Source organism: Urocampus carinirostris, chromosome 4 (genome assembly GCF_059441175.1).
Source record: "Urocampus carinirostris isolate Australia breed hairy pipefish chromosome 4, RoL_Ucar_1.0, whole genome shotgun sequence".
Lineage (NCBI taxonomy): Eukaryota > Metazoa > Chordata > Actinopteri > Syngnathiformes > Syngnathidae > Urocampus > Urocampus carinirostris.
This window is the reverse complement of record NC_142352.1, coordinates 1,085,686-1,105,247: the sequence shown is the minus strand read 5'-3', so window position 1 is coordinate 1,105,247 and position 19,562 is coordinate 1,085,686. Positions and strand designations below refer to the sequence as shown.

Here is a 19,562-nt window from a genome sequence, read left to right as displayed (position 1 = left end):
CTCTCCGCCCTTCCGGCAAGCTGTTCCACCATCGCGCTTAGGGTGGCCCCTAGGCTAGGCGGCCATTACTTCGTTTCCCGAGCCCGAGTGGGCCCCCAGAAGCAGACCACGATGGGCACGCCACCACCCTGGTCACAAATTCACTGAGCGCATTTCGGCATGAGTTTCCTGCGGCCGTCGCAGTGTGAGTATATGGATGCATTTTCATCTAGTGGACCTTAAGGGCCCTATTATGTGTCTGCGGTGTGCCAAACTCCGGCCCGTCCGTGGACTGAGTGTAAACCGGCCAACATGGTTCCTTTATTCCCAGTATTCCGTTCCTTCTCCGTTCTTTCTCCGTGATGTGACATAGCGCTCAGGATGAACTTTTTGTCCCCAAAGGGTTTCTCCCTGTTATGAATTAGTGTGTGTGATTTTAAGTGCCCGATCCGGACAAAACTTTTCCCACACACTGTACAGGTAAACGGTTTCTCACCAGTGTGGGTTCTTGTGTGGCTTCTTAAGCTTGATTTTACAGTGAATTTTACACCACAAATTGAGCAGGCAAATGGCTTCTTACCAGTGTGGGCAAATGTGTGTAATTTCAAGGTTCCTTTTTGGGTGAAGGTTTTACCACAAACTGAACAGTTAAAAGGTTTCTCACCAGTGTAGGTTCTTGTGTGGATTGTTAAGTTTGATTTATGAGTAAACTTTAGACCGCAAACTGAGCAGGCAAACGACTTCTCGCCAGTGTGGGTTCTTGAGTGTATTTTTAATTTCCCATTCACGGTGAATCTTTTACCGCAAACCGAGCAGGCAAACGGCTTCTCACCAGTATGGATTAGTGTGTGTGATTTTAAGTGCCCAGTCTGGGAGAAACGTTCACCACAAAGTCGAGTTAGTCAACCAATGGGCCACTATTAATCATCTCACCCTCAGCACGGCAGAAGTCGCCTTCTTTTCCATGGACGCTGCCGATTCCTCTTGGTACCCAAACATCACTGTAGGGGGTTCGAGACTCAAGATGAATCCTACTCCTACTTTCCTGGGGGTTCGATACGATCGCCGACTGACCTTCAATGAGCATGTCCGGCACTTGAGCCAAGTCATGAAGCAACGATCCAATCTCCTGCGACAACTGACCGGCACGTCTTGGGGATGGCGGCCCTTGGAGATGCGGACGATCTACATTGCCACCGTCAAATCGCTCGCTGAATATGCAGCTCCTGCCTGGCCGCCCTGGGCCTCCAACACCAATATCCAGAAACTGGAGAGGGCACAATCGGACACGGCTCGAGCAATTACGGGCCAACTTCGATCTACTCCCATCGACGCTGTCCTCCATGAAGCCCAGCTCCCACCGCTCTCCTCCCGACTTCAGCTTGCCAGCCTTAGGAAAGCTGATGAATGGTTCCACCTCCCTCCCAACGATCACAGGAGAGTACTCCTCCAAAAGCACGGTCCTAAACGCCTCAAGAGAGAGGACTGGCGTAATTCCACAACCCCCATTTTATCCTCTCTCAACCTCACGCCAGTGGACTCGGCGTCTGTACATGACCCTAATATTCCGTGGCCTCTGAATACAGGTAACTCATGGCATGAGGGAGAAAAGATCTCTTCAGTCTGTCCGTGGTACAAGACAGTGACAGCAGTCTGTCGCTGAAACTGCTCTTCTGTCTGGAGATAATGCTGTGTAGTGGATGCGATGGATTGTCCACGATTGACCGCAGCTTTCCAGTGCCCGACTCTCGGCTACTGTTGTCAAGCTGTCCAGCTCTGTGCCCACAACAGAGCTCGCTTTCCTCGCCAGTTTATTAAGACGCGAGGCATCCTTCTTCATGACGCTGCCTCCCCAACACGCTGCCGCATAGAAGAGGGCGCTTGTCACAACAGTCTCATAGAATATTTTCAGGAGCTTTTTGCAGATTTTGAAGGAAGCCAGCCTTCTGAGGAAGTAAAGTCGGCTTTGGCCTTTCCTGCACAGAGCTTCTGTGTTGGCGGTCCAGTCCAGTTTGTTGTCCAGCTGCACACCCAGGTATTTGTAGGTCTGGACAAATTCTACACATTCTCCTTTGATGGTTACAGGAACCGGGTGAGTTCTAGTTCTCCTGAAGTCCACCACCATCTCCCTGGTCTTGGTGGTGTTCAGGTGCAGGTGGTTTGCGTCGCTCCATCGGACAAAGTCCTGAATTAATTTCCTGTAGTCCTCCTGCCCATTTCTGATACATCCCACGATCGCAGTGTCATCGGCAAACTTATGCACATGGCAGGACTCAGAGTTGTACTTAAAGTCCAATGTATACAGAGTGAATAGGAACGGAGAGAGCACGGTCCCCTGCGGAGATCCTGTGCTGCTAACCACAGTGTCCGATGTACAGCCCCCCTGTTTCACATACTGGGGTCTGCCTGTCAGGTAGTCTGTAATCCATTCTACAAGGTGTGCGCTAACTCCCATCTCTGTCAGTTTCTTACTCAGTAGCAGAGGCTGTATGGTATTGAAGGCACTGGAGAAGTCCAAAAATGTAATCCTCACAGCCCCCTTCAACCTATCCAGGTGAGAGAGGGATCGGTGTAACATGTATACTATAGCATCCTCCACTCCCACCTTCTCTTGGTAAGCATATTGCAGAGGGTCGATGGCGTGACGGACCTGTAGCCTCAGGTGGTGCAGCAGCAACCGCTCCATGGTTTTCATCACATGTGATGTCAGGGCGACCGGCCTGATGTCGTTAAGTTCCTCAGGTCTTGATTTCTTTGGGACAGGGATGATGCAGGATGTTTTCCACAGCTGAGGGACCCTCCCCTGTTCAAGGCTCAGGTTGAAGATGCGCTGTAGAGGGTCTCCCAGCTCAGACGCACAGGCTTTCAGCAGTCGGGGGGATACTCCATCTGGACCAGCTGCCTTGCTGGTTCGCAGCCTCATCAGCTCTCCACACACCTGGGCTGCAGTTATTTTGAGTGGGAGGATGTCTTCCATGCTAGTGTCCAGAGGGGGAGGCGGAGGGAGAGTTGCAGTACTCAGGGCTGAGGATGAGGCGGAGTGGTCAAAACCTGTTGAAAAAGTTGTTCAACTGGTTGACTCGCCCCACATCTACATCCACAGCCACACCCTGCTTGGTGCTGCAGCCAGTAATTGTTTTCATCCCTTCCCACACCTCCTTCATGTTGTTGTTCTGCAGCTTCTTCTCCAACTTCCTCCTGTACTGATCCTTCACATTCCGGAGCTTAACTCTGAGCTCCCTCTGTACTCGTTTTAACTCCTGCAGATCGCCATCTTTAGAGGCCCTCTTTTTTTGGTTCAGGAGGCACTTGATGTCGCTTGTGATCCAGGGCTTGTTGTTGGCATAGCAGCGTACAGTCTTTATAAGAACAACATTGTCCATGCAGAAGTTAATGTAGTCAGTAGTGCAGTTTGCCATCTCCTCAATGTCCCCACAGCTGGACTCTAGCAGGACATCCTAGTCCGTACGTCCAAAGCAGTCTCTCAGAGCCTGCTCTGCCTCGGTGGACCATTTTCTAAAAGAGCGTATCGTTGTTGGTAGCCTCCTCACTTTTGGTTTGTAATAAGGGTTTAAGCAGAATGAGTTCGTGGTCTCCTTTCCCAAGGGCAGGCAGTGTCATTGCACGATAGGCATCCTTGATGTTCGCATACAGGAGGTCAATAGTCCTATTTCCCCTGGTCTTGCGGTCCACATACTGGACGAAAGAGGGCAGTGTCTTATCAAGAGTCACGTGGTTGAAGTCCCCAGAGATTAACATTGCAGCCTCCGGGTGTTGTGTTTGTAGCTTTGCCACAGCGGAGTGGATGATGTCACACGCTACTTCCGCATCAGCGCGCGGTGGGATGTGAACAATAACAGCAATGGCGTGTCTGAACTCTCTGGGCATGTAATAGGGACGCAGACTTACGGCCAAAAGTTCGACATCACGGCAGCATATAGAAAGCTTTGTTTTTACATGCCCGGGGTTACACCACCTCGTGTTCACGTAGATAACCAGTCCCCCTCCTCTGCGCTTCCCACTGGCTTTTGTGTCTCTGTCAGCCCGAACAGCGCAGAAGCCGGTTAGCACGACGTTAGCGTCTGGGAATTCTTCAGGCAGAGAAGTTGATTCCTCGAATAAACGCATTTTTGTGCGTTATAACCCATATCCATAGGATATAAAGTAAAATAATCCAAAGTGCTGCAAGGCAAGGCAAACACTGAAGATATAAGCAATAAACAAAACAATTAATCACAAAAGTAGGGAAAATAACACGGGAGCTGCTGGAGTGGCTGCCATTTGCGACGGCGCCGGAAGTATGTTTGTATACAGTAAATGAAGAAATTCAGTGAAGACCTGAAAGCGCACAAGGAAAAATGTTATGTACTGTTTGATAAAACATAGATATCATATGGCATCGAAAACAAAAACAGAGAAATTGATCTTCTGGGACCGGGTTACTCAGTGTGAGGCCTGTAACACAAACAGGTCCTCACGTTAGTGAAACAGACATGAAGGACATGAAATAATGTCAGATTACATTCGAATCAATGATTATGTCAATTCCCTTTATTGATAGAAATCAAAACCAAAAAAGTTTGTTTTTCGTCTTCAGTTTTCCCAAGACGATAGAACCAATGACCTTCACGAACATCTTCATCACATACAACATTTCTTAACATGATGTTGACAATTTAGAGTTCTTCCTTTCATTTCAGGTACAAGGTAACAAGTCTTATCAAGAGGCAACAACGTTATGAAAACATTGAGACAAGCACAAGAAATGCTCAATCTTGGACATTTTATCCAAATGATACATTTTAAAAACAAAAGAAAATCACTCAGTTCAAAATCAACATAAAAAGTCTTAATGCTTTACGAGTTGAATAAGAGAATATAATGTAGGATCCTTTAATAAGCATCAGATCTAAAATAAATCTTTGAAACAATCATCTTGATTTTGGCAACTCAAAAATGTAAAAGCAAGAACTTGAATCTCATCAAGCTAAAAGCCAAAGCCGGACAAATTCACTTCATTTGAGGGACTGAGCCCAAAGCAAACCCAAATGTTCACATTTTATTTGAGAGGACTTGTTTGTGAGAGGAAGGACTTCTCTCTCACTAAATTTTTTTAAATGATCCACAATGATGGAGAAACACCAAAAGTGGATATTTTCAAGTCAACAAGAGAGAAGCCTGGCCATGCATTATGACATTTTAGAACCAACCAGAATTTCGGTTCAGGCTCAGACTTAAGAAATAACCTCTGCCTCAAGCGCATTTGTGACCCTGAGCCTTCGCCTGACTTGAGAATCTTTGATCGCAAACTGAACAACAAAAGGGATATTTACAGGCATGGGTTCTTGTATGTTTTATTAGACTCTGTTTATGGCTGAATTTTCAGTTTCTTCCTGTTATGAATTAGTGTGTGTGATTTTAAGTGCCCGATCCGGACAAAACTTTTCCCACACGCTGTACATGTAAACGGTTTCTCACCAGTGTGGATTCTTGTGTGGCTTCTTAAATGTGATTTTACAGTGAATTTTTGACCACAAATTGAGCAGGCAAATGGCTTCTCACCGGTGTGGATTCTTGTGTGTAATGTTAAGGTTCCTTTTCGGGTGAAGGTTTTACCACAAATTGAGCAGGCAAAAGGCTTCTCAACAGTGTGGGTGCTTGTGTGGCTTTTTAGGTGTCCACTCATAGTGAATCTTTTACCGCAAATTGAGCAAGCAAACGGCTTCTCACCAGTGTGGGTTAATGTGTGTAATTTCAAGGTTCCTTTTTGGGTGAAAGTTTTACCACAAACTGAGCAGGCGAACTGCTTGTCACCAGTATGGATTAGTGTGTGTGATTTTAAGTGCCCCATTTGGGAGAAACGTTCACCACAAACTGTACAGTTGAAAGGTTTCTCACCAGTGTGGGTTCTTGAGTGGATTTTTAAGATTCCACTCTCGGTGAATCTTTTACCGCAAACTGAGCAGCCATACGGTCTCTCACCAGTGTGGGTTCTTGTGTGCCTTTTTAAGTTTGATTTATGAGTAAATTTTAGACCACAAACCGAGCAGGCAAATGGCTTCTCACCAGTGTGGGTTCTTGAGTGTATTTTTATGTTTCCCTTCTTGGCAAATCTTTTACCGCAAACCAAGCAGGCAAACGGCTTCTCACCAGTATGGATTACTGTGTGTGATTTTAAGTGCCCCATCTGGGAGAAACGTTCACCACAAAATGTACAGTTAAAAAGTTTCTCACCAGTGTGGGTTCTTGTGTGGATTGTTAAGGATGATTTATGAGTAAATTTTAGACCACAAACCGAGCAGGCAAAAGGCTTCTCGCCAGTGTGGGTTCTTATGTGGATACTTAAGCTTGATTTAACAGTGAATTTTAGACCACAAATTGAGCAGGCAAATGGCTTCTCACCAGTATGGATTAGTGTGTGTGATTTTAAGTGCCCCGTCTGAGAGAAACGTTCACCACAAACTGTACAGTTAAAAGGTTTCTCACCAGTATGGGTTCTTAAGTGTAATTTCACGTGTCCTTTTTGGGTGAATGTTTGACCACAAACTGAGCAGACAAAAGGCTTCTCGCCAGTGTGGGTTCTTGAGTGGCTTTTTAGGTGTCCACTCGTAATGAATCTTTTCCCGCAAACTGAGCAGGCAAACGGCTTCTCACAAGTGTGGGTTATTGTGTGTACTTTCAAGGCTCCTTTTCGGGTGAAGGTTTTACCACAAATTGAGCAGGCAAAAGGCTTCTCAACAGTGTGATCTAACATATGTCTCTTCGACTGTTTGTGGTTTCCAGTGTTTGCAGAGTCGTCGTCTTCCGTTATTATGTTTTGACAGGAACTGAAGCTTAGAGGCTCCTGCCAATCGTTCTCTTCGTGTTGACCTTGATCTGCGATGGTTGAAGGGACACCGGCCCTGAGCGACACTTCCAAATCCTCTTCTTCTTTAACATGAACAGGATCCACGTTCTCAGTTTCCTGCTTAACGTGATCAGGCTTGAATTCTTCCTCATCCCTCTTAAAATCTTCCTTGTCCACGATTTTAACACGAATCAACTCTGGTTCCTGACGCGCAGTAGGAAGATATTTTTCACTGATATCTGCAAGACACAAGTCACAATTATTTGTAACTGAAAGGACTTTGGCCGGGTTGGGGCGACTCCAACTATTTGCTTAACTGATAAGAATTTGGACTGCAACTATTTCTGGGAAATTGCGTAATTTTGGAGAATCGAGCGCCCGGCTAGAGAAAAACAACGCTGACCGAACTCAGTATAAATTCCACTGTCGCCCAGACAATGAAAACACTATATAAACTGTTTACGGGAAAAATGTCTAACATATCCAAACTTCACAAATTTGGATTAATCCGTTTTGCCTATAAGCAAGAAAAAGGGAAATTAGATTCTAGGTGTGATCAAGGTATTTTCGTGGACTATGATAAAAACAGCCCAGCTTATCTGGTCTACTACCCAGATACAGCAAGAGTACAAAGACACAGATGAGTGAAATTCACGACCAAAACTGCCAACGAAAAGGGAACACAGAAATCTGAAGTGTGCATAGATTATGGCGAGAGAGATAGAACAAGAGATTTATGACAGTAAAATAAATGATATTGATGTCAAAATGTATTAGATGTATGTATTAAATGTAACAGACAGACGGAGCACAGGAGGATATTGTGCTAGTCTAAGTGAGGAAAGTTCTCGAATCTCATGGAAAACAAAAAAAAGCAACAGTTGTACTATCTACATGTGAGGCAGAATACATTTCTTTAGCATCAGCTATACAAGAATGCATGTACCTAAAACAACTGCTCAAAGGAATGGACAATTATCAATATGCAAAGACAAAAGTGACAATCGGGGTACTATTGCACTAGCCAGAAACCCAGTCAACAGGCAATACTGTCCTACTGATCAAATGACAAACCCAGCTACTAAGTTAAAAGTAAAAATGATTGCTCAGGGTTTGTTTGGCACATAAATGTGTACAAGATTTTTGTTTGCATGTGTGAAGGAAAAACGTATTTGTCAATGTCGATTGCGTTCCAAAAGTAATCCACAGATCTAAGAGCGAGTGGGGGTGTTAAGATTTGTCAATTGTATAGCGCTCTTACTCGTGAAATTGCGGTAAGACGTTTTACATTGAGTGACGTCATGACGCACGCATCATATTTCGTTTTGCTATAAATTGTTGATTGCCATGTTGGAAAATAAATCTTTGAAACAATCATCTTGATTTTGGCAACTCAAAAATGTAAAAGCAAGAACTTGCATCTCTTCAAGCTAAAAGCCAAAGCCTGACAAATTCACTTCATTTGAGGGACTGAGCCCAAAGCAAACCCAAATGTTCACATTTTATTTGTGGGGACTTTTTAGTGAGAGGAAGGACTTCTCTCTCACTAACTTTTTTTAAATGATCCACAATCCTCTGACTATTGATTTTTGCAATTGGGAGATGGAACAAGGGCTTGCTCTATCCACTCCAAGTATCATCCCAGTATTGCAGTACCTCCGGGAATGGTGCATTTGCACTGATAGCTTCTTAGCCCTTTGGCTAGGACCTTGACTCAGCCCCTTGGCTGGCAGCAAGAGTCTCGGCCTATTGGCTTTGAAGTGTATCATGAATTAACTGATAATGGATAATTGATAAAGAATATAGAACAATAAACCTATACAAATCCGCCCCCACCCCCCACCCCAACGCCATGTTGGATTGGTTGGAGCCATGTTCTTGTTTGCTTGCTGTTGAGAATAAACATTCTTAAAGGCTGAACCGCAATGTCCTGCTTATCGTCTCACGCATGAGGAAACTGCACACTCGGTCGTATCCTTAACACACGGAATACACCTCAAGCATCACTACAATCACTTTCAGCAGTTTGATATGTATAAAAATACACTTATACTTATTTGGCCCTATCCAAACTCAAATAATATCTTTAAAGACAAATGTGAGATGTCAAGGAGAAACTACAATGACCAACCTCCTCGGAGCTCCTTGTAAACAAAGACCGGTTCTCGCTCGGCGGTCTCTTCTTGCGCTCCCTGAAGTTCCTCTTGGAAATTTCCTTTCCCATTTGAGCACATTTTATTTGCGTTTGAAGCTCAAGCTGGATTTTTACCAAGCTAAATCAAGATTTCCCGAAGGGCCGGAGCAGAACGCCACGTTGTCAGCGCGACTCGAGTGGAAAAAGAAAGTGTCGGTCGGCAGTAAATAGGCAGAGTACAGACCTGTAAAAATTAACTTAAAGTTAGCCTGCTTTTAAGCTCAAATAGTTGTAGGTCTAATCTAGGATATTTGGCAGTTTTTATAATCTGATTTGGTGGTAGGCGATCGGCCATTATCAGGTCTCTTTTTTTTTCTTTTTCTTCTTCTTTGTTTAATGGCGATCGACATCCATCCAGTTGGTGTATTACCGCCCCCATCATAGAATAGAATACCTTTATTGTCATGAGTGAAAATAATAAACCTTGAGAAGGGGCCACACAAGTAGTAATCCCCTTTTAAGGAAGACCAGGCTGCAATGGATGTTGCAATGGGTAACAACACACAAAACGTAGTAAACATCGAAAAAAAGAAGAAAACAGTTAATATGTTACATTCAACAAAACGCAGAAACATTTCCATCCAAAAACCTGAGAGCAATGTTGTGTTTACAGTACAATTAAACCGCACAACAAACCAAAACACCGGAATATAAAAAAACAAAGTCAATGTACCTTTAATTTAGAGGTCCTGATGCTTGCAGTCATCACTTTGTTCGCTTCTGGTCGGCTGTGGTATCGCAATTTGCCCTCAAATATTCTTCGTCTTACCTTGAACCCTTTCAAGGTCATTCCTTCTCTTGTATAAGGAACATGTACAGAAATGGGTTGTATTCATCTGTGAGTGATTTCAACACCATTGTCACTAATCATGCATCACCTCGGGCTTCCTTCGCTCTGCTTAATGTTGCCACTATCTGCTTAGCATATGCTAAGTAGTCCGCAAGCTCTTCCACATCAGCTGTTTGCACATTAGTCAAATTTGCGGATTCTTAATTGGCCGATCCAAATTGTCCCTTGGTGTGTATGAGCGAGTGAGTTGTCTGTCTCTGTGTGCACTGCGACTGGCTGGCAACCAGTTCAGGGTGTCCCCTGCCCACTGCCCCAAGATAGCTGGGATGGGCTCCAGCACCCCCGCAACCCTACTAAGGATAAGCGGTGCAGAAAATGGATGGATGGATATAGTGAATGAAGAAATTCAGTGAAGACCTGAAAGCGCACAAGGAAAAATGTAATGTACTGTTTGATAAAACATATATGTCAGATGGCATCGAAAACAAAAAGACAAATTGATCTTCTGGGACCGGGTTACTCAGCTTGTAACACAAACAGGTCCTCAGGTTAGTGAAACAGACATGAAGGACATGAAATAATGTCAGATTACATTCGAATCAATGATTATGTCAATTCCCTTTATTGCTGTTAGTGTCCCCCGCCCCCCCCAAAAAAACAGGAATTTAATCATCCTTTACCCCTCATCAAAATCATTTCTTATATAATTTACTTTAATTATCCAACATTCAATGAAGCGCGTCTCCTGTCCAATTTCATCAATTTACTGAAATGTCGAATTATCTTTGGGAATTTGTTTTTAACGGCGGTTATTAAGACGCACTCACAGAGGAAACAGATAAAGAAGAACCGTTTGCTGGGTTGTGGAGAAACGAGAACAAAAAAGACATTTTTTTAAATCATTGTCCGGTATTTGTTGGGTAAAGATATGAAATAACGTTGGATTACATTCGAATCAATGATTATGTCAATTCTCTTTATTGATGGAAATTAAAACCAAATAAAGTTCGTTTTCCCAAGAAGATAGAACCAATGACCTTCGCGAACCACTTCAACACAAGCAACATTTCTTAACATGATTTTGACAAGTGAGAGTTCTTCCTTTCATTTCAGGTACAAGGGAACAAGTCTTATCAAAAGGCAACAACATTATAGAATAGAATAGGGGTAGCACGGCAGCACAGTGGTTAGCGCATGTCCAGGCACAGTTCTAAGGTCTTGGGAACCTCCTGTGAGGGTCCAAATCCAGCTACCGGACTTCCTGTGCGGAATTTGTATGTTCTCCCCGTGCTTGCGTGGGTTTCCTCTGGGCACTCCGGTTTCCTCCCACATTCCAAAAACATGCATATTTCAGGTGGATTGGAAGGTCCAAAATGTTCCTTGGTGTGAATGAGCGAGCGAGTTGTCTTTCCCTGTGTGCCCTGCTATTGGTTGGCAACCAGTTCAGGGTGTCCACTGCCCGAAGAAAGCTGGGACGGGCTCCAGAACCCCCGCAACCCTACTGAGGATAAGCGGTGCAGCTAATGAGAGAAATGCTCAATCTTGGACATTTTATACAAATGATACATTTTAAAAACAAATGAAAATCACTCAGTTCAGCAATTGAATTGAAGACATTTTTATGAATCCAATCTCAAATGTATGAAGTTGCTTGAACACATTCACTTGAAAGTAAAATCATCATCATTCAAACGACGGAACAATAATCAAAAACGGTCCAGTCACTAACTCACATTGAGAATACACCTGCTGTATATGTGATGCAAAATAATGAAATTCACATAAAAAGTCTTAATGCTTTACAGGTTGAATAAGAGTATATAATGTAGTATCCTTTAATCAGCATGAGATCTAAAACAAATCATTGAAACGATCATCTTGATTTTGGTAACTCAAAAATGTAAAAGCAAGAACTTGCATCTCATCAAGCTAAAAGCCTAAAGCAAACCCAAATGTTCACATTTTATTTGTGAGGACTTTCTAGTGAGACGAAGGGCTTCACTCTCACTAACTTTTTTGAAATGATCCACAATGACGGAGGCGCTCCAAAGTGGATATTTTCAAGTCAACAAGAGAGAAGCCCGGCCATGCGTTATCCTTGATATTTTAGGCCCAACCAGAATTTCGGTTCAGGCTCAGACTTGAGAGCTATTTTTTGCCTCAAGCACATTTGTGACCCTGAGCCTTCACCTGACTTGAGAATCTTTGACCGCAAACTGAACAACAAAAAGGATATTTACAGGTGTGGGTCCTTCTATGTTTTCTTAAACTCGGATTATGGCTGAAATTTTTACCGCAAACTGAGCAGGCAAACGGCTTCTCATCAGTGTGGGTTCTTGTGTGTAATTTCAAGGTTCCTTTGTGGGTGAAAGTTTTACCACAAACTGAACATGCAAACGACTTCTCGCGATTGTGGATTAGTGTGTGTGATTTTAAGTTCCCGATCCGGGCAAAACTTTTCCCACAAACTGTACATTTAAAAGGTTTCTCACCAGTGTGGGTTCTTGTGTGACTTCTTAAGCTTGATTTTGCAGTGAATTTTACACCGCAAATTGAGCAGGCAAATGGCTTCTCACCAGTATGGCTTCTTGAGTGTATTTTTAAGTTTGATTTATGAGTATATGTTAGACCACAAACAGAGCAGGCAAAAGGCTTCGCGCCAGTGTGGGTTCTTGAGTGTGTTTTTAAGTTCCCACTCCCGGTGAATCTTTTCCCGCAAACTGAGCAGGCAAACGGCTTTTCACCGGTATGGATTAGTGTGTGTGAATTTAAGTTCCCCATCTGGGAGAAACGTTTCCCACAAACTGTACAGTTAAAAGGTTTCTCACCAGTGTGTCTTCTTGCGTGAATTTTTAAGTTTGATTTATGAGTAAATTTTGAACCACAAACCGAGCAGGCAAAAGACTTCTCGCCAGTGTGGGTTCTCAAGTGTATTTTGAAGTTCCCGCTTTCGGTGAATCTTTTACCGCAAACTGAGCAGACAAACGGCTTCTCGCCAGTATGGGTTCTCAAGTGTCTTTTTTGGTGTCCACTCGTAGTAAATCTTTTACTGCAAATCGAGCAAGCAAACGGCTTCTCACCAGAGTGGGTTCTTGTGTGTAATTTCAAGTGTTTTTTTTGGGTGAAGGTTTTACCACAAAGAGAGCAGGCAAACGGCTCCTTGCCAGTGTGGGTTCTTGTGTGGATTTTAAAGTTCGATTTTTCAGTGAATTTAAGACCACAAACCCGGCAGCCAAAAGTTTTCTCAACAGTGTGAGCAAACATAAGTCTCTTCGACTGTTTGTGGTTTCCAGTGTTTGCAGAGTCGTCGTCTTCCGTTATTATGTTTTGACAGGAACTGAAGCTTAGAGGCTCCTGCCAATCGTTCTCTTCGTGTTGACCTTGATCGGCGATGGTTGAAAGGACACCGGCCCCTCGCAGCACTTCCAAATCCTCCTCTTCTTTAACATGAACAGGATCCACGTTCTCTGTTTCCTGCTTAACGTGATCAGGCTTAAAATCTTCCTCATCCTGCTTAAAATCTTCCTTGTCCACGATTTTAACACGAGGCAACTCTGGTTCCTGACGCGCAGTCCGAAGATATTTTTCATTGATATCTGCAAGACACAAGTCACAATTATCCGTATAGCCCTTAATCACAAATTGTCAAAAAGGGCTGCACAAAACACTTTTACAATATCCCTTGATCTGAAACCTACACGAGGACAAGGAAAACAACAAAAATCAGCATTAGGAAGATAAAGAAACCTTGAGACTGGGCCACACACGAGGTTATTCCCCAGCCTGCTATGGATGTTGAAACGGCATCAACAGACAGTACACAGACGTCAACATGAAATATAAGAAATATCAGGAATTTGGAAAAAAAAGTCCTGCTGACAGCAACATTAAGCTTTTGGTCTCAAACGGCAGAATCCTTCGTACCCTACACACATCCTGTTTCCGGAGTTTGTTGCTGTCAAGACAAAGACTTCGCTGCCCCGGCAGCAGGATTCAAAGGAGAAAGACTGGCTTCATTGCCAGCACCTGAACACGCAACCCCCGCCCCCTTGTGTTCAGTAATATTCTGCCCCACCATCATTTACGACAGTGCATATTTATCGAGAAAGTCATTGAATTTCACCTAAAAAAATAATCAGACAGCCCTAATACATTTTGAGTATTTTAATGCATTCTATCAAATATAACAGGTTGCAAACATGTAGAGAAAACATGGATACCCCCATGTTTTGTAAAGGGACCATATATATATATATATATATATATATATATATATATATATATATATATATACCATAACATAAATTCCGGACTATATGCCACTACTTTTTTCCCAAATGTTCAACCCTGTGGCTTATTCAGTGATGCGGCCAATTTATGTAGTTTTTCTAATGGCCGCCAGCGGCGCTCAAGTTCGAAAGGTAAGATTTAGACCGGTGGATTATATACGTCGAGGAAGACTGCAACTTCTTGGCTTGTGCATAAATTAAATTAGTGTAAAACATGCCCTCATCATGCAAAATGCAAAAAGAAAGGCACATGACGCAGCTTTCAAGCTAAAAACAATCGAGCAGTCCGATAAAGAAGGAGCGAGCGTGTTGCTAGCGTGTTTTGGAATAAGGGAGCGTGGGACGACGTCTATATGACATAGTTTCTTTCCGACACTGAGGAAGACGACTTTGACGGCTTCAGTTCTAAGAAGGAAGATGAGGACGGTTTACGGTGATTTTTACAGATACGGTATGTTTTGTTAACAGACCCGTTTACTGTGTTGCGAGCGTGTTGCTATCTGTCACAGGCATCGTTTGGGATGAAAGTTATTATTATTAAAGCTTTGACAACTCTCTCGGTGTACCGTCTTTCTCAGTAAATATGTGTAACCATGTATAATATGTATTTGCAACTGTATATTTTTGTTATGTCTTAATTTCAGACACTTATTCTGATATATTTCCCACAGGCAAATAAAAAAGAAAGGGCGAAAAAAACACGGACTGACGGGAAGTGGGGACCGGTAAAGGTGAGTGTTTGTGGACACGGCAGACAATAGTGGATATATATTCTTCCCACCCTTACCTTTGGAAATATATACTTTTTTCCTTGGATTACTTTCAACGGGACCCGGACTCTGCAGATCTGCATCAAACCTTTATCATTTTCCGTTCATTTTGCCAGCTGTGATTTTTGGACTGTGTACTTTTATGAAGGACATTCAGTTTCAACCGCGGGACTTAGTCGGGTTTGGGTTAATTTTGTCTTTGTGTTACATTTATTTAATGTGGGCGCATGCGGCTTATATACAGGTGCGGCTTGTGTAAGTACAAAATCGGTTTTCCTCTTAAAATGTGGTGGGTGCGGCTTATAATCATGTGCGCTCTATAGTCCGGACTTTACGGTTATATATATATATATATATATATATATATATATATATATATATATACACTGTACAAAATCAATCATTTTTTCACCTCTCAATCTAGCCCCTGTGCCATTTTTAATCCGATGGGGCCCACGACTCAAAAAGTTTGCCCAGCCCTGTTCTAGATGATCTTCTGGCGATGATGAAAAACAAAATATTTAATAGCCATATATTAACCCTATAAAATAAATCACGATTGAAAGTTTTGTACTTTCAACCAAAAATTATGTTTGCTTACAAATTTGTCAACGTTGTAAACTTGGTGTTTTAATTTGAATTTCATTGAAAAACAAATTGTTAGTATGATGGCAATCGTCTTCATATCTGCATCAAAGAAGAATGTTGAAAGCGGATGTGCTTTTGTTCATGTTTAACGTGCATCAATGCTGTTTAAAGACTTTAGGGGGGAAATCGGAGTTGTGTCCCCCATGCATTTGATATAGAGACTCCTGTGTGGTGACACTTGTCCTCAGAACACATGCATGTTGCAACATCCAGGTTTGTCCTTCTTTCCCCAAGGACAACAAAACTAGGAGATAAGGATGACTCATAAGGACAGATTATAAGCGCGTCTTTAAGGCTGCAATCAGACATTTCCACATGGTTTAATAAAATCTGCACACACGGAATACAACTCAAGCATCACTACAATCACTTTCAGCAGTTGTCATGTATAACAACACAATTATGCTTATTTGAAAATAATTATTGAGGTATAAGCTAAGGCCCTATGCAAACTCAAATAAGATCTTAAAAGTCAAGGAGAAACTACAATGACCAACCTCCTCGGAGCTGCCTGGAAACAACGACAGGCCGTCGATGTTCTCCTTCGGTCTCTTCTTGCGCTCCCTGGAGCTCCTCTTGGAAGTTTCCTTTCCCAATTGAGCACATTTTATTTGCGTTTGAAGCTCAAGATGGTTTTTACCTAGCTAAACAAAGATTTAACGTAGGGTCGCGGAATAACACCGGAGCAGAACGCCATCTTGTCAGCTCGATTCGAGTGGACAAAGAAAGTGTCGCTCGGCACAGGCAAAGTACTGAACTAAAAGTAAGCCTGCTTTCAAGATTAAGTAGTTGTAGGTTTAGTATAGGAAATTTGGCAGTTTTTATGTTCTGACTAGGTGTTAGGCGCGTCGGCCATTATCGACGTCTTCTTTTCTCTCCTTCTTCTTCTTCTTCAGGTATAACGGCGGTTGACATCCATCGCTTTGAGCATTACCGCCCCCTGTCACCAAATACCCGTCACGTCTTCCATTCCTTAACCATGTCAAAAAGCCCCGTGCTTCTCAAAAAAACGGAAAAGTATCCTCCTTTGAAATCCAAACTCCGAACTCAGCAAACTTTTCATTGAAAACTCCATCACCCCACTTCCTGCAGATTTTGTTTTATGTTAGATATTACGTTTAAATGAAAACTCGCACACAGATGTACGTTTCTCAGCTTTACCGGAAACTTCAGTGTGTACGTTGCAAATTGGTGTCCCCCTATAACCGCTCCGGGTGAAACACATACATTGTAACTAAAGAGAAGAAATGGAAAGACATCTGCTGGAAGTGGGGGTGATGGGGTTTTCAATGAAAAGTTTTCCAAATTCGGACTTTGGGTCTCAAAGGAGCATACTTTTTCGTTTTCTGGAGGGGGCGTGGGGGGAATGGAAGAGGTGACATGTATTCAGAGATAGGGGGCGGTAATGCACCAAAGCGATGGATGCCAACCGCCGTTAAAACCTGAAGAAGAAGAAGAAGAAGAAGAAGAAGAAGAAGAAGAAGGAGAGAAAAGGAGACGTCGATAATGGCCGACGCGCCTACCATTAAATTAGATCATAAAAACTGCCAAATATGCTAGATTAAACCAAAACTACTTGAGATTGAAACTAACTGTAAGGTCCTATTTTGCCGTTTTAGTGCCTTTTTTATTGTCCACTCGAGTCGCGCTGACAACGTGGCGTTCTGCTCCGGCCCTTCGGGAAATCTTTATTTAGCTTGATAAAAATCCAGCTTGAGCTTCAAACGCAAATAAAATGTGCTCAATTGGGAAAGGAAATTTCCAAGAGGAGCTTCAGGGAGAGCAAGAAGAGACCGAAGGAGATCATCGACGGCCTGTCGTTGTTTCCAAGCAGCTCCGAGGAGGTTGGTCATTGTCATCTCACATTTGTCTTTAAATGTATTATTTGAGTTATGGGACTTAGTTTATCCCTCAGTAATTATTTTCAAATAAGCACAAGTGTATTTTTATACATAACATCTGCTGAAAATGATTGTCGTGATGCTTGAGTTGCAGGGTTGGGTAGGGTTACTTTAACTGGATTACTTTCAATGACTTTTGGATTACTCCAATAGCAAATATGCCAAAGTCCTTTCAGTTACAAATAATTGTGACTTGTGTCTTGCAGATATCAGTGAAAAATACCTTCCTACTGCGCGGCACGAACCAGAGTTGCCTCGTGTTAAAATTGAGGACAAGGAAGATTTTAAGCAGGATGAGGAAGATTTTAAGCCTGATCACGTTAAGCAGGAAACAGCGAACGTGGATCCTGTTCTTGTTAAAGAAGAGGAGGATTTGGAAGTGTCGCTCGGGGCCGGTGTCCCTTCAACCATCGCAGATCAAGGTCAACACGAAGAGAACGATTGGCAGGAGCCTCTAAGCTTCAGTTCCTGCCAACACGTGAAAATGGAAGACGACGACTCTGTGAACACTGGAAGCCCCCAACAGTCGAAGAGACATATTAGCTGACACTGTTGAGAAGCCTTTTGCCTGCTCAATTTGTGGTAAAACCTTCACCCGAAAAGGAGACTTGAAATCACACACAAGAACCCACACTGGTGAGAAGCCGTTTGCTTGCTCAGTTTGCGGTAAAAGATTCACCGGGAGTGGGAATTTAAAAATACACTCAAGAACCCACACTGGCGAGAAGCTTTTTGCCTGCTCGGTTTGTGGTCAAAGATTTACTCTTAAATCTAGCTTAAAAATCCACACAAGAACCCACACTGGTGAGAAACCTTTTAACTGTACAGTTTGTGGTGAACGTTTCTCCCAGATGGGGAACTTAAAATCACACACACTCATCCATACCGGTGAGAAGCCATTCGCCTGCTCAATTTGTGGTCTAAAATTCACTGTTAAATCAAGCTTAAGTATCCACCTAAGAACCCACACTGGCGAGAAGCCTTTTGCCTGCTCGGTTTGTGGTCGAAAATTTACTCATAAATTAAGCTTTAAAATCCACACAAGAACACACACTGGTGAGAAACCGTTTAAATGTACAGTTTGTGGTGGAGGTTTCCCCTTGATGGAGAAATTAAAATTACACACACTAACTCACACAGGTGAGAAGCCTTTTGTTTGCTCAATTTGCAGTAAAAGATTCAGTACGAGTGGATACCTAAAACGCCACACAAGAAGCCACACTGGTGAGAAGCCGTATGCCTGCTCAGTTTGTGGTAAAACTTTCACCAAAAAAGCAAATTTGAAATCACACACACAAATCCATACTGGTGAGAAGCCGTTTTCCTGCTCGGTTTGCGGTAAAAGCTTTACTGAGAATGGAGCGCTAAAAAGACACTCAAGAACCCACACTGGCGAGAAGCCGTTTGCATGTTCAGTTTGTGGTAAAACCTTTGCCCGAAAAGAGGCCTTGAAAGTACACACAATAACCCACACTGATGAGAAGCCTTTTGCATGCTCAGTTTGTGGTAAAACTTTCACCCAAAAAGGAAGCTGGAAATTACACACATTAACCCACACTGGTGAGAAGCCGTTTGCGGTAAAAGATTCACAGAGCGCGGGACCTTAAAAATCCACACAAGAAGCCAGACTGGTGAGAAACCTTTTCACTGTACAGTTTGTGGTGAACGTTTCTCCCAGAGGGCGATCTTAAAACAACACACACTAATCCTTACTGGTGAGAAACCTTTTCCCTGCTCTGCTTGCAGTAAAAAATTCAACCATAAGCAGAGATTAAGAAAACATATGAGTACCCACACCGGTAAATATCCTCTTTGTTGTTCAGTTTGCGGTCAAATATTCTTAAGTCAGGTGAAGGCTCAGGGTCACAAGTGCACTTGAGGCAAAAGTTATCTCTTAAGTCTGAGCCTGAACCGAAATTCCGGTCGGGTCTAAAATGTCAATCTTAACGCAGGGCCGGGCTTCTGTCTTGTTGACTTAAAAAAAGAAAATATCCACTTTTGGTGCGCCTCCGTCATTGTGGATCATTTCAAAAAAGTTAGTGAGAGTGAAGTCCTTCCTCTCACTAGAAAGTCCTCACAAATAAAATGTGAACATTTGGGTTGCTTTCGGCTTTTAGCTTGATGAGATGCAAGTTCTTGCTTTT

General features: G+C 43.0%; 4 protein-coding genes and 1 pseudogene across 4 annotated transcripts; 3 read left to right on the top strand and 2 right to left on the bottom strand.

Moving 5' to 3' along the window:
• Window positions 1-230: 230 nt before the first annotated feature.
• LOC148366617 (uncharacterized) lies at window positions 231-9,326 on the bottom strand. Its single transcript, XM_088333324.1, has 3 exons — window positions 8,958-9,326; window positions 5,488-7,065; window positions 231-757 (listed from the first exon to the last, which is right to left on the bottom strand). Exons 1-3 carry the CDS (start codon window positions 9,058-9,060, stop codon window positions 231-233), a joined length of 2,208 nt encoding a protein of 735 aa, XP_088189450.1. The 5' UTR covers window positions 9,061-9,326.
• Window positions 8,363-8,504, top strand: LOC148366618 (U2 spliceosomal RNA; annotated as a pseudogene).
• Window positions 9,327-10,767: 1,441 nt separating the features above from the next.
• LOC148366616 (uncharacterized) lies at window positions 10,768-16,660 on the bottom strand. Its single transcript, XM_088333424.1, has 2 exons — window positions 16,015-16,660; window positions 10,768-13,406 (listed from the first exon to the last, which is right to left on the bottom strand). The coding sequence occupies exons 1-2, from the start codon at window positions 16,121-16,123 to the stop codon at window positions 11,971-11,973; spliced, it is 1,545 nt and encodes a 514-aa protein (XP_088189550.1). The 5' UTR covers window positions 16,124-16,660; the 3' UTR covers window positions 10,768-11,970.
• A 345-nt stretch (window positions 16,661-17,005) lies between these two features.
• LOC148366615 (uncharacterized) lies at window positions 17,006-18,065 on the top strand. The gene is made up of 2 exons (XM_088333453.1): window positions 17,006-17,361; window positions 17,625-18,065. Exons 1-2 carry the CDS (start codon window positions 17,253-17,255, stop codon window positions 17,963-17,965), a joined length of 450 nt encoding a protein of 149 aa, XP_088189579.1. The 5' UTR covers window positions 17,006-17,252; the 3' UTR covers window positions 17,966-18,065.
• A 54-nt stretch (window positions 18,066-18,119) lies between these two features.
• LOC148366614 (uncharacterized) lies at window positions 18,120-19,168 on the top strand. The gene has a single exon (XM_088333451.1). The coding sequence runs from the start codon at window positions 18,270-18,272 to the stop codon at window positions 19,023-19,025; it is 756 nt and encodes a 251-aa protein (XP_088189577.1). The 5' UTR covers window positions 18,120-18,269; the 3' UTR covers window positions 19,026-19,168.
• Window positions 19,169-19,562: the final 394 nt, after the last annotated feature.